Here is a 13490-nt window from a genome sequence, read left to right on the forward strand (position 1 = left end):
CTAGCTACGTGACATTTGCTAGTGTGGGTGATCTTATGTTTTTTTGCCATATGTGTCCCACACACACATTCATGTCTCAATTAGGAGGCATTTCAGTGTCTCATCTCATTCATTAGGCCACTAAATGCACATACATACATCACTATGCAGAAATGACATCATCCATGGCCAAATTAGGCACCTCCACCTGGTGTGAAACTACACATTTCACCATAGCTTGACAATGTGGTTATTATGGAGTAATTTAACTATGGAATGGCATACTGGGATGTGTAGTTTTTCACCAGCTACATGTGCACAGTTTGCTCATTCTTGTTTCAGTAGCATCATATGGAACATGTTACAACAACTCTTTCAAAAACACACTTTCTCTTGTCCCATCACATACTTCACATGAGCAGAACTGTGCCCATAACCTCACATCACACCAATGGTGCATGTTTCATATATCAATGTGGGTTATTAGACATGGTTGTGTTTACATGTGACATTGAAGTGTAGCACTATCTACAAACACACCTTTCTATTAGTCTCAAAACATACATGTAACATATGTACACACATATGACATTATCAGGGGGACAAAGACCAGGGCAATTTTTCAGCAGTCTCCAGCAGGAACTGAGGCCCTTATTCTAGTTCACTCTTTCTGCCCAAATATTTCTTAGATGGACAAAACCATGTGCACTGCAGGTGAGGCAGGTGTAAAACCCCACCCAAATCTGATTATCTCTGCACAAGTAACACCTGCCTCACCTGCAGTGCACATGGTTTGGTCCATCTAAGAAATATTTGGCCAGAAAGAGTGAACTAGAATAAGGGCCTCAGTTCCTGCTGGAGACTGCTGAAAAATTGCCCTGACAAACACACTAACCTTTTCTTCACCGCGTCCCAAGTTCTGACCACTGGTGCCACCTGGTTCACTTCCTCTGTGATCTTGTCCCAAAGGTTTCTCCTTGCACTGGCACCCGGCTTCCTGGTTGCCAATTCAATCCATTCGCGTGCCCTGGGCACTAGAATTCGCATTTCGGCCTCTACAAATGCAGGGTTTCTCTTTCTGGTGGTGGTATCCTGCTCAGTCCTCACCCTCGATGTTGCAGCACGTTTTCTGGTGGCCCCAGTTCTCTCACCATGCACCTGCTGGGTCACACCTGTTTGGAGAGATGCAACCTCTTGTTCTGGCTGGTTGCTTGGCCCTTGTGGAGCTGGTGGAGGTTCACCAGGGCCTGTTACTGAGGGGCCCGCTTGATCTTGCAGGCTACTCCTCTCTTGGGCCCTCCTTCTCCGCTCCTGTTCCCTCTTGTTCAGTGCATCAAGCAGGGATTGTGCTGTAGCTCTCTGCAGAGCGTCCTCTGCTGCTGAATCGTCAGAGTCAGACATGTTTGCAGCAATTGTGGCCTGCATCTGACTGAATATTTATATGTTAATTTCCCGCCATGAACAAGGGGGCGTATATTTTTCCACGCAATATAGATGCAAATTTACGCCGATATTTCCCGCGATAATTCCCGCTTAAATTACGCAGGTCTCAACGCACCTGATCAAACACCTGTATATGCACATACACAGGTTGTGGAGCATTGTGCTACATCGTGAAATGTGGGCACCTGTCATTCCAATGACGAGTGTTGTCAGCTGGTATCTGTTGGAGTTCGTGTATGCTTTGTGAGTCACATTTCAAAACATCACATTATAATGCTTTCCTTACATATGTAATGTGTATGAAATTGTCATACAGCAACATGTTGCATCGTGCCCCCTTTAAGCAGCGTAATTATAAGTAGAGGGTTGCGTGTATTATTTTCCGCCTACTGTATATACAGTACTCCTCTCCATGCATATCGGTGCATCGTGCCCCCTTTAAGCAGCGTAGTTATAAGTAGAGGGTTGCGTGTATTATTTTCCGCACACTGTAAATACAGTACTTCTCTGTTCATTGAATGCATGCTGTTGGTTGTGGTGTGTGTATATCGGAACGGTCCGCGTAAGTTTCTATTCGCATCCAGTTTGTTAATGTAAGAGGGATTAATAAAGTTAATACCAAACAAACAATTTTTTCGACCAATCAGCAAGCACCAAAAGTGATATATGTACCTGCAATTAATAACTGCGCCATTGCCAATATGACTTGTCCTCGAGCTAGGCCCTTTTCCACCTCAGAGCTTTTGGCCCTGGTGGAAGTGATGGACCGTCACCTGGGGCCCAGGGGCCCATATGTCAGTAATGCCGACAAGCGGCGGGCGTATACTGCTGCCCGCCGCCTGATCTTCTCTACGACCGGCGTCCGCAGAAGCCTGGGGCAGGTTGAGCGGCGCTGGTCAGACCTGCGCCGGCGGCAGCCGGTTCTTCTCAGCAGCCTTCGCCGCCATATTGCCCGATGTAAGTTTTGATTACTAGTATGTCAGCGTTTTTTAGCAATGTTTTGTGTACTTTTTATAAATATGTTCCTGAGTATGGGGGTGTATGGGGGTGTATATGGGGGGTATATGGGGTGTATATGGGGGGTATATGGGGGGTATATGGGGTGTATATGGGGGTGTATATGGGTGTATATGGGTGTATATGGGTGTATGGGGGTGTATATGGGGGTGTATATGGGGGTGTATATGGGTGTATATGGGTGTATGGGGGTGTATATGGGGGTGTATATGGGGGTGTATATGGGTGTATATGGGTGTATGGGGGTGTATATGGGGGTGTATATGGGTGTATATGGGTGTATGGGGGTGTATATGGGGTGTATATGGGTGTATATGGGTGTATATGGGTGTATGGGGGTGTATATGGGTGTATATGGGTGTATGGGGGTGTATATGGGTGTATATGGGGGTATATGGGGGTATATGGGTGTATAGGGGGTGTATAGGGGGGGGTTTAAGTAGTTGATCAGTTTTTGGGTGTAGGATATCAAATAGTTTGCATGATAAATGTCTGAAATATCACAGCAATGATAATTTTGAAGGTTATGAGCATGACTAATGTGAATTTTTCTTTCCCCCTTTTTTATGAAACCCAATCTTCGATTTCTATGCCATCAACATGAACATTTCAGCACGGGCAAGGGCACGTATGGAAGCCCGGGAGCAGGCAACCCGGGACCAGGCAGCCCGGGACCAGGCAGCCCTGGAGGAGGAAGAGGAGGAGGAGGAAGAAGAGGAGGAGGAAGAGGAGGAGGAGGAGGAGAAGAAAGAGGAGGAGGAAGAGGAGGAGGAGGAAGAAGAGGAGGAGGAAGAGGAGGAGGAGGAGGAGAAGAAAGAGGAGGAGGAAGAGGAGGAGGAGGAAGAAGAGGAGGAGGAAGAAGAGGAGGAGGAAGAAGAGGAGACACTGGGTGCAGTTTGGACCCACACCATTTCCCCATCCCCTTCCCCCTCCACAACCCCCACCCCCTCCACAACCCCCACCCCCTCCACAACCCCCTCCCCAACCCATACCCCCTCCCCAACACTGGAGACAATGGGTGCAGTTTGGACCCACACCATTTCCCCATCCCCTTCCCCCTCCACAACCCCCACCCCCTCCACAACCCCCACCACCTCCACAACCCCCACCCCCTCCACAACCCCCACCACCTCCACAACCCCCACCCCCCCCTCCCCACCCCATTTCCTACCCCCCTACACCTCTCCACCACCCACCCCCAAACCTCTCCACTCCCCACTCACACCCACTACCTCGGGCCAAACTCCAGGACCATCCACCTTGCTCCTGACCCCCCCAACCACTGCACAGCCAACCAGCGGCAACCAGGATGGCTCAAGTAGCCGTAAGTAAATAATGTGTCTAATGTTGACCTACACATTTCTACACATAAACAATCACAACAACCACATATGTGTATCCAACATCAACATTAGTTGCAACATATCACTGCAGGCCGACCATGAGGTGTGTCCTGTCCTTCTCCAGGAACAAGGCTCCCCTTGGTGGTTTTTTTGAGTGTGGCCATGCCTCACCCCTTGAATAATTGACATAACAGTACATCCAATGAGATATCCGACATTAGTGGTGTGGTAGTTATGTGGCTCCAGGTGTTGGGTAACTCCAGTTCCCAGCATGATGTGCAACACAGGGCCGGATTATAATGGAGGCGCAAGGGGTCAGTGCCCCTGGGCCCCCCTCTAGCTAGGGGCCCCCTGTGGTTGTCATGTATTTTTTAAAAATAAAATGTTTAAGTTATGTTTTTTTTTTTTTAGCTAAATGTTTTGTGCATGGGTGGGGTAGTGCTGCAGCTTCACCTATCTGCCAATGTGACAATGATTTATGGTGCTGAGCATCGGGAGCCAAGGCACACTGATTACACAAGTGTGCAGTGCATTTCTGGGAGTTGACTAAGTCCCATGACACTTTGCACCAGAGGACAGAGGCTGAGAAGTTTGTGCTGAGCTCTGATTGGTGGAGCTCATTACATGCTTCTCAGGTCCATGGAGAACAGCAGCAGCAGCTTAGTCATAGGAGGGTTTTTAATCAGAGGCAGCACTAGGACTGTGAGGTCTCCTCCAGAGTAAGGGGCAGAGGGACAAACACAGGCTTTTCATGTGGTGTGTGTATATATATATATATGGGGTCTATTATTATTCCGAGTGCCGCCAACCCCCTGTCTATATATATATATATATATATATATATATATATATATATATATATATATATATATCCCCTGCAGGTAACCATTGACCAAGTTTATTCTGCCTTTACTCTATGTTTTGACAGTATAATATTCGCCCATGCAGTGTGCGGCCAGTAATGACAAGTGCAAGGGGGCCCCCCGCTCTAAAGTACCCCGGGCCCCCCAAAGGCTTAATCTGCCACTGGTGCAACTTAAATGTAGAGATTGTTTTGGTAATAGTGTGTGAGGCCATGCGGATGCATGCTTTACAAACATAGCTGTAGGCCTATAATTTGTACAGCAATGTCCTAAATTTAAAATACTAAGGAGTGCTTAAGCCACAACAATGTCATAACCCTTAAATAGCACAGGCTAATTGTGAGGTTAGAGGACAGTCCCCCAAAACCAAAGTAACAATTGGGATACAGCATACATTCATTGATGAAGGAGTAATTGAATTAATGTTATTTACTATGTACAGTATGTGTGTGTTAACATATTATTTTTTAGTACTGTGTTTACAGCAGACCCATCTTCAATGTAGTTTCTAAATGTATGTGCCCTTCACACATAACTCAGAACTTTTTATTATGTACAAATACAACAAACATTTGTGTATGTTATATATTAATTTTTTGTTTTATCCCTTCATTACAGACACTGAACAGCAGCAGGAGGAGGTGGCAGCCCTAATACGGGAGATCATGCTGACCCTCGTGTACCTCCAGCTCCTTTTTGGCCTTCTGGAGGCACGCATTTAATTTTTTATTTATCCCCCCCCCTTTTTATTTTTGTATAAAATAAAAGTTTGATTACAGTTCGAAATTGCCTGTGTTTTTAATAATAAATATGTTAGAGGGCGTGTAAGGGTAGGTACATACAGATGTGTACTGTAAGTTATACTTGTCATTTGAGGTGAGGGGTAATGATTGATGTGTGAATGTGTGTGTTTTTGAGTAAAATAACACATAGTGAAAATGCATGAATGTTTAATGTTGTTCGATTAAAACATCACACATAACATCAGGGTAGGTATACATGTTACACATTTTGGACAAACTAATTACGGACATAATTTAGTACATATACAGAAACACCAACATAACTTGATTTAAAAGTAACAGCAATATGGGGACACATAGATAGTGATTAAAATGCCACATTAGAACATAACAAATATACATGTAATGTGGGTTCAAATGTAGTTTTATTAGGTCTTTATTAAGGTAGACAATTGAGTTAATAGAAAACAATAATTGAATAACAAATAGATTAATTAATCAATTGTCAGATTAGTAGTTGAGAGGCAAGATTTGCAGGTCCATATATGTGAAGGGTATGCCAGCGTGCACGGACGTACGCTCACTCTCACGAGCGGTGACATAAGCTGAGTTTTCCATTGAAAACAATAGGGACCTGAAAGGATTTATGCACCATTTTGTATGCTGTTCTCCATCTTGTCTCAAATGCCTTATAGTGAGTGGAAAATTACAAGTTTCTATTCTGCTTTGTGTCAGTCTGCTGCTGCTCAAGGCTGCGTTGCTCAAGGTTATTTCCTGTATAATGTATTTCATATGTTTTCTACAAAAACTGTCTGTTCTCCCATGTCCTTGTATGATAATAACATATATCCCCTAGACAGTAACTGGAACTCCTCCCTGCTACACCCCTGTATCATCCAATCATCTCTTGTCGAGCCCATGCATGCTATACTGTATAAATATGCTGTATGTGTAAACAATAAACCAGTGTTGTACCTTGCATACATGATGGTCTTCTTTTCTGATCAGCATATACAGGGTTAACACTCACGGAGCTCTAAGGGGGGCCACCAAATTGAGGAAGAAAGGATAAAAGGGAGATTGGTTAAAGTCCAACTCCCTATCCAGAGGTAGGTTAGAGTCCACCTCAGGAGGTAGGTTAAAGTAACCACTCCTAACAGCTGGGGGCCCGGCCCGGGATTTCGATCTTCGTTCCCGTTGAACTGTTGACACCCATACGTGGTCTGTTGCCTGTTCTCGGATCACGGACATATCGAATCCTGAATCCGTATAGACCTTTACTTCAAAAGTAGTAAAGTTTCAGCTGGTTGTTTTATAGTGTGCACACGCAGATCAGTGATCTGGTAATATATAAAGAGTGACCTAAGGGGTCCGCTCATTAGTCACCTCAATTTGATCGCCCTTTTTTCTATATGGCCATTTCTTACTATCCCTTTTTTACAGTATAAGTTGTATTACGTGTAATATCCTTGTGTGGTTGGTAAGTGAACATACATGCGATATATGTATTTAACTTGTACATCTTGTGCGGTTGGTAAGTTGACGCACACTAACTCTTTCTCTCTCTTGTCTCATTGATTACTGTATGCCAACAGACTTGCGGACTATATGCTCCCCTCTCTTTGGGGTAACGCAACGTGAGGCTTCATATGCAGTTTTCAGGATAAAACCACTTGACTCTATCCACTGTCACGTAGACAGTCTGTGGTTATAACTAACCAATCATAAACATTAATTTTTATGAGATGTATAAAGTGAATACATAATTCACACAGTATTCAGATAAAGACCAACCCTTTCAGTCTGCTGCTGTAGGTACACTCCTGCCTTACTGAAACGGCGCCCCTGGTCTGGATACTAAGAATTTTTCACGCTCTCATACTTCATCTACGTCTATGTCACACCCCAGACATCCATATATAGGTACTTGTTTAAATTGTAAATGTAGTATCGTCCTCTGGTACCATAACCCCGACAGAGACGATTATTGGCCCAAATTGACATCTGTCATTAGAGAACCCACAAGATTTAAACTCACAACAAAGACATCATCTAATGGCACCGTTTTAGAATCCGTTATTATATTGGGTTGTCATTTGGATACAGGACTTATTGAAAAATACATTGATCAGACATACCCATTTTTCTTAACAGATATACCAATTAACCTTTTCACATATCCTATTATCTGTCCTGAAACTTTAGACCAGATCCACAAGTTACCTGAAGGTAGTCAACTACTCTATTTCCTTGACTTTAGTCAAAACCCTGAACATCAGGAACAAATTAAAAGGTGGAGAAAGTTCTCACACAAACATAAAAGGACATAAACTAAACATGGGTTCAAAAATTAGTAAAAATAAAATAATTTCCTATCCACCACCCTTACCCAATGAAACTTGTAAGGAATATGCAGCCCAGCCAACCCAGACCTAGAGACAACCCCAGATTTCAGATTGACTGGCAGGGACAGACCTTAAAGGGCCATAACATAGGAAAGGAAATCGATGTTTCATCACCCCACTTGCTCATGACTGACAGTTCTGACCCAAACACAGAATTAGACACTGTAAATCCTCAGACATGGTCAACAGGACCTCAGAGCAATAAACCAATTAATTGTTCCCATTGCACCCACTGTACCTGATATAAACTCACTCATCTCAGCCATCCCTGTAGATGCCGCCTACTTCTCAGTAACCGATTTGAAAAAATGTATTTTTTAGCATATCTGTGGACACCCAGACACAACTGTCATTTGCATTTTCTTTTGAGGCCAGCATTTAACATGATGCAGACTGCCACAGGAGTATATTGACTCCCCTGTTGTGTACAGCATCGTGCTCCAAGCCATATTAACCCCCTGGCACCCCCCCTATGGTTCAGTCCTGCTACAGTATGCAGATGATCTGCTTATCTGTAGTTCAACAAAGGAGGCATGCCGAGAGGATGGTATATCACTGTTAAACTGGCTCTGTGAATGTGGGCACAAAGTGTCAAAAAGCAAAAATGCAATGGTGCAAAAAGAATGTTGATTATTTAGGTTTTGTCTTGAAAAAGGGAGAGAGGAAAGTCAGCCCACAACGCATACAGTCTGTACTGGGTCTGGTCCGCCCAAACACTATTATTGCAGACAGTGGATTTCTGACTGTTCCTACTATGATAACATTTTGAGACAAGCCACACTTAATGACAAACCTAAACAGATACAATGGTCACAAGAAATGTTAAATGCATATATGAAAGCCTTAAATGTATGTTGATAAAAAGTCCGGCATTGACCCTCCGAAACTATGTACAACCATTTCATTTATATGCAAGGGACAAAATGTAAAACCATGGCGGGTGTGCTGACACAAGAACATGGAGGTAAGCTGCGCCCAGTGGCATTCTTTTCCAAAGTGATGCCGGTGTCGGTCCAAGGTATGCCTGCCTGTCTTCAGGCACTGGCGGCCTGTGCAATGATAGCTGAGATGGCAACCACACTCACCCTAGGCTCACCCACTGTTCTCCATACCACACATAATGTTGTAGCATTACTTAAAGGGCTACACACACAACATGTCAGCCCAGCGTCTTAGTGGAGATGAGGTCCTGTTGCTAGGAAGCCCCTCACTCACCATTAAGTATGCAAACGCATCCTCAGGCCCCGCGCCCATACTTAATGCCCTTTTAGGCTTAAAAGGACCTGATGACGAAGCACCTCCCCCACATGACTGTTCTCTGACAATCGACTCAGAAACTTCACCCAGAAGTGACATGTCGGCTGTACCCATACCCGACGCCGACATAATTTTTGTCGACGGCTCCTGCAGTCGACCAAATGACAAAACATACCAGACAGGCTACGCAGTAGTTAAACTTCCTCAAACTGTCCTTGAAGCAAAAGCAGTTCCTCTGCAATCAGCACAGGCTGCTGAGCTAATCGCTCTCACCAGAGCTTGTCACTTGTACACAGGAAAACCTGTCAACATTTACACAGACTCCAAATTTGCTTATGGCGTTGTTCACGACCACAGCATGATTTGGCAGCGCCGAGGTTTCACAGGCGCTGATGGAAAAGGCATCTCACATGCCCAACTTATTGCTGACTTATTGCACGCAATCACATTGCCCTCACACATTGCCATTCTCCATTGCAAAGCACATACTGGTGGAAAAGATGATATCTCACGGGGCAATGCCCTCGCTGACACTGCTGCAAAACAAGCTGCTGCCACATCCACATACAACCTCACACTTACCATAATGTCACCACCGTCACTAGAAGACACATACTTACTTACAGAATTACAGGCAACTGCCTCTAACTCTGATTTATCAGATTGGACATACCCAATTCTGCAGAAGAATCCACGGACTGGATTAATCCGCAAAGAGGGGAAACCCTGTATCCCCCAAACAAGTGCCTCACTGTTCATAGCACACTATCACGGAGTAGGTCACCACAGCAAAGTCACGACAACACTGCTCCTCACCAATGATTTTTACATCACAAATGCAAAAGAACTTGTCACCCAATATGTTAGTAGATGTATTGTGTGTCTTAGAAACAACCCTAACAATCCCAATAAAGCAAAACACCAACATCTTGAATACCCCACCACTCCGTTTACTCACCTGCAGATTGATTTTACCCATATACCATATACGCCCCTTCCCCACCCCCTGGGCAAGGAAACCACTAGTCACACAAGCAGGAGATTTAGAAGTAATCAGAGAAGAATATGTAAGGACTTTAATACACAGACTAGACGAAATTGAACATGAAGTTGTACTTAAAAATCCTTGTCATCCACAGAAACCTACACATCCATTCCAAGTCGGAGACAAAGTTGTGGTTAAAGTCCTTCCACGCAACAAGAATCCAGGTGATTTCTCCTACGGTCCTGAGACAGAGGTGGTCGCTGTGACAAGAACTGCTGTGCTCACCGATGACAACCCAACGTGGATCCACGCATCCAGAGTGAAGAAAATCCCTACTCCAACTACTTTCGACACAGAGGTCGACACCGATCCTGAGATTGACACAGACCGGACCAGTGAGGTACTAACGGGAGTTAATAACTCTGACCTCCTACGAGGAGAAGAATTGCCGGTAGGGGATCCAGACATCGAGGAAAACGGAATTCCTACTGAGGCCGAGAGGACCCTTGAAGGAAATGATTCCCCCTATCTTAGCTCTGCTGACTTTACTCGCTCTTGTTCTTTATAATTTCTGTACCGCAGAAGTGGATATTACCAGTCAGGATGATGTGCTTACCCTTTGGTACAATTCATCTACCACTCGCGTGGCCACTTACCGAATAAACTATGATACGGTCATACCTAGTAACATGTGGTCCATGCCATCCAAATCAGCTCTCAGCCAGACTAAAAATGTATATATTTGTGTCACAGATGATTATTATTGGGGAAATAACTGCAATTATTGGGGAGCAGTGGGGTGGAATTCAGGTATCGACTGGGCATACAAACCCACCTTGGCTATTGATCGAAAGGACAAGTATGGTAAGCCATTACTTTCTAGGATGACTATCACTAAGGATGACGGTAGATATGACTATTATTGCACTATAAATATTGAAAATCCCAGCCCCAGTGATGCTGGAATGTATGTTCTAGGGGTATGGTGGGGAGGTGGATATGCCAGTGATAGACAACAATTCTATCTCAAAGATATGTTTAACAATCAGGAATACCTTTCCCTCCGTAAGCCACCATCCCCCGCCAGGCCCCAGCCATTATCCCCATTCAAACCACACATAAGTACCTTTAAAGATATGGTTGCTATCAGTAATCCCACATATGAAGACACCATGTCCATAGAGACAGGTTTAGCTGATGTGAATCTTTGGTTAGAATGGATGAAATACAATGCACGACATACTAACCGAACTGACTGTTATGTATGTGCTAAGTCTAGACCCCACCTTGGTACCGTCCCCCTTAACATACCAGAATCAGAGGATGAATGTTTTTTTACCTTATACACTGGCAATAAAACTAAAGATAATGAATGTGAGTTATGGAAGAAGAACTACCCCATCTTAGGAAAAAACACCAATCCAGGTAACACAATCACCATATATCCAGGCAACTATACTTGTTACTGTTCTAATGTCACTAAGGGGGTAGATTTGAAAACATTCCCGGATGGTTACTGTGCCATCCGCAGGTATGTAACCTTACCCATCATGAAGAAATCCCTTGGTGACATTTATTTCATTTGTGGGGACATGAAAATTAGAGCAAAGCTTGACAGTGTATGGAGAGGCGAATGTGCTCTCTCAAAAATCATTATGCCTATCCATATTTTGCCAACAGCCATTGAAACACCTTCACCCCTACCTGACCCACACCCTAGACAAAAGAGAAGTACCCCACTGGAAAGCTTTGACCCACACGTATACATTGATACTATTGGTGTACCCCGGGGTGTCCCAGACGAGTTCAAGGCCCGAGATGAAGTAGCTGCTGGCTTTGAATCTCTGCTGCCCCAGGTTACAATCAATAAGAATGTTGCATGGATAAACTATATGTATTATAATCAACAGAGATTTGTTAATGATACAAAGGATGCCTTGAAAGGTATTGCAGAACAACTGGAGGCCACATCACAGATGACATTCCAGAATCGCATGGCCCTGGATATGATCTTGGCCGAGAAAGGTGGTACATGTGTATACATAAACACAGTTGCAGGATGTTGCACCTTCATTCCTGACAATACAGGTCCCAATGGCAAAGTCACACTAGCCATTAAAAAATTAGAAGACTTATCCCGAGAGCTCAAGGAAAACTCAGGTGTCACTGACCCCTGGGCTGCTTGGTTCGGCTGGATGAGCAACTGGAAACATGCCTTAACTCAACTAGGTATCATTACACTTACTGTACTTCTGTTCATCATAATCGTTGCTTACTGTATTTTTCCACTAGGCAGGAGAATAGTTTCCAAATATATAGGTACCACAACACCTGTTGCTATTATGTATATTGATCTTTCCTCTGAAACCCCTACACCCGATGACTATGCTACATATGTGAGGGAACAGCGTATTAAAAGGAAAAGCACACGTGAGAATCAAATAATTTAAATGAATTATGATTCTAAGAGGGGATTGAAAGGATTTATGCACCATTTTGTATGCTGTTCTCCATCTTGTCTCAAATGCCTTATAGTGAGTGGAAAATTACAAGTTTCTATTCTGCTTTGTGTCAGTCTGCTGCTGCTCAAGGCTGCGTTGCTCAAGGTTATTTCCTGTATAATGTATTTCATATGTTTTCTACAAAAACTGTCTGTTCTCCCATGTCCTTGTATGATAATAACATATATCCCCTAGACAGTAACTGGAACTCCTCCCTGCTACACCCCTGTATCATCCAATCATCTCTTGTCGAGCCCATGCATGCTATACTGTATAAATATGCTGTATGTGTAAACAATAAACCAGTGTTGTACCTTGCATACATGATGGTCTTCTTTTCTGATCAGCATATACAGGGTTAACACTCACGGAGCTCTAAGGGGGGCCACCAAATTGAGGAAGAAAGGATAAAAGGGAGATTGGTTAAAGTCCAACTCCCTATCCAGAGGTAGGTTAGAGTCCACCTCAGGAGGTAGGTTAAAGTATCACCTCCTAACAGGACCCGTCCGTGCAAGCTGGCGTACGCTCAGATATCCGCAAGACGTCGTTGGGAAGACGGACGAAAGACGTCCGTAAACGGCGCCGTACGCTCAGTTGTACGCCTGTTGTCGGAGTGCAAGGGCTGGCCCGTCCGCGTACGTTGCCGTACGCTCATTTGTACGCCACTCCCCTTCTACGGTATTTCTGCCCGTACGTAAGCGGCTTATTTGTGGGTGGACTTAACCCTAACGGCCGCGTACGGCTAGCGTGCGGTAATGGCGAGAGTACGCACGTTTGGCCGCTCCGATCAGAATAACCTCCTAAGTCTGCTCAATGTTTGAATCCTCGTCAAGCCAGATGGGCGCTTTTCTTTTCCATATTTCGTTTCAAGCTGTCATTCTGTCCTGGGACACAAAATCGGAAAGCTGATGCCCTTTCTCGGTCATGGGAGCAAGATGGTGAGTCGAAGTCCAC

At 44.4% G+C, this 13490-nt stretch overlaps 1 protein-coding gene across 1 annotated transcript; it reads left to right on the forward strand.

Annotated features, from left to right (window-relative positions):
• The first annotated feature begins 6361 nt into the window (after positions 1-6361).
• Positions 6362-12747, forward strand: LOC146060038 (syncytin-1-like). Its single transcript, XM_083172829.1, has 2 exons — positions 6362-6497; positions 10190-12747. Exon 2 carries the CDS (start codon positions 10551-10553, stop codon positions 12483-12485), a length of 1935 nt encoding a protein of 644 aa, XP_083028955.1. The 5' UTR covers positions 6362-6497; positions 10190-10550; the 3' UTR covers positions 12486-12747.
• Positions 12748-13490: the final 743 nt, after the last annotated feature.

The sequence above is a fragment of the Crinia signifera genome, chromosome 2, assembly GCF_055691185.1.
Source record: "Crinia signifera chromosome 2, ASM5569118v1, whole genome shotgun sequence".
NCBI classification, from domain to species: Eukaryota; Metazoa; Chordata; class Amphibia; order Anura; family Myobatrachidae; genus Crinia; species Crinia signifera.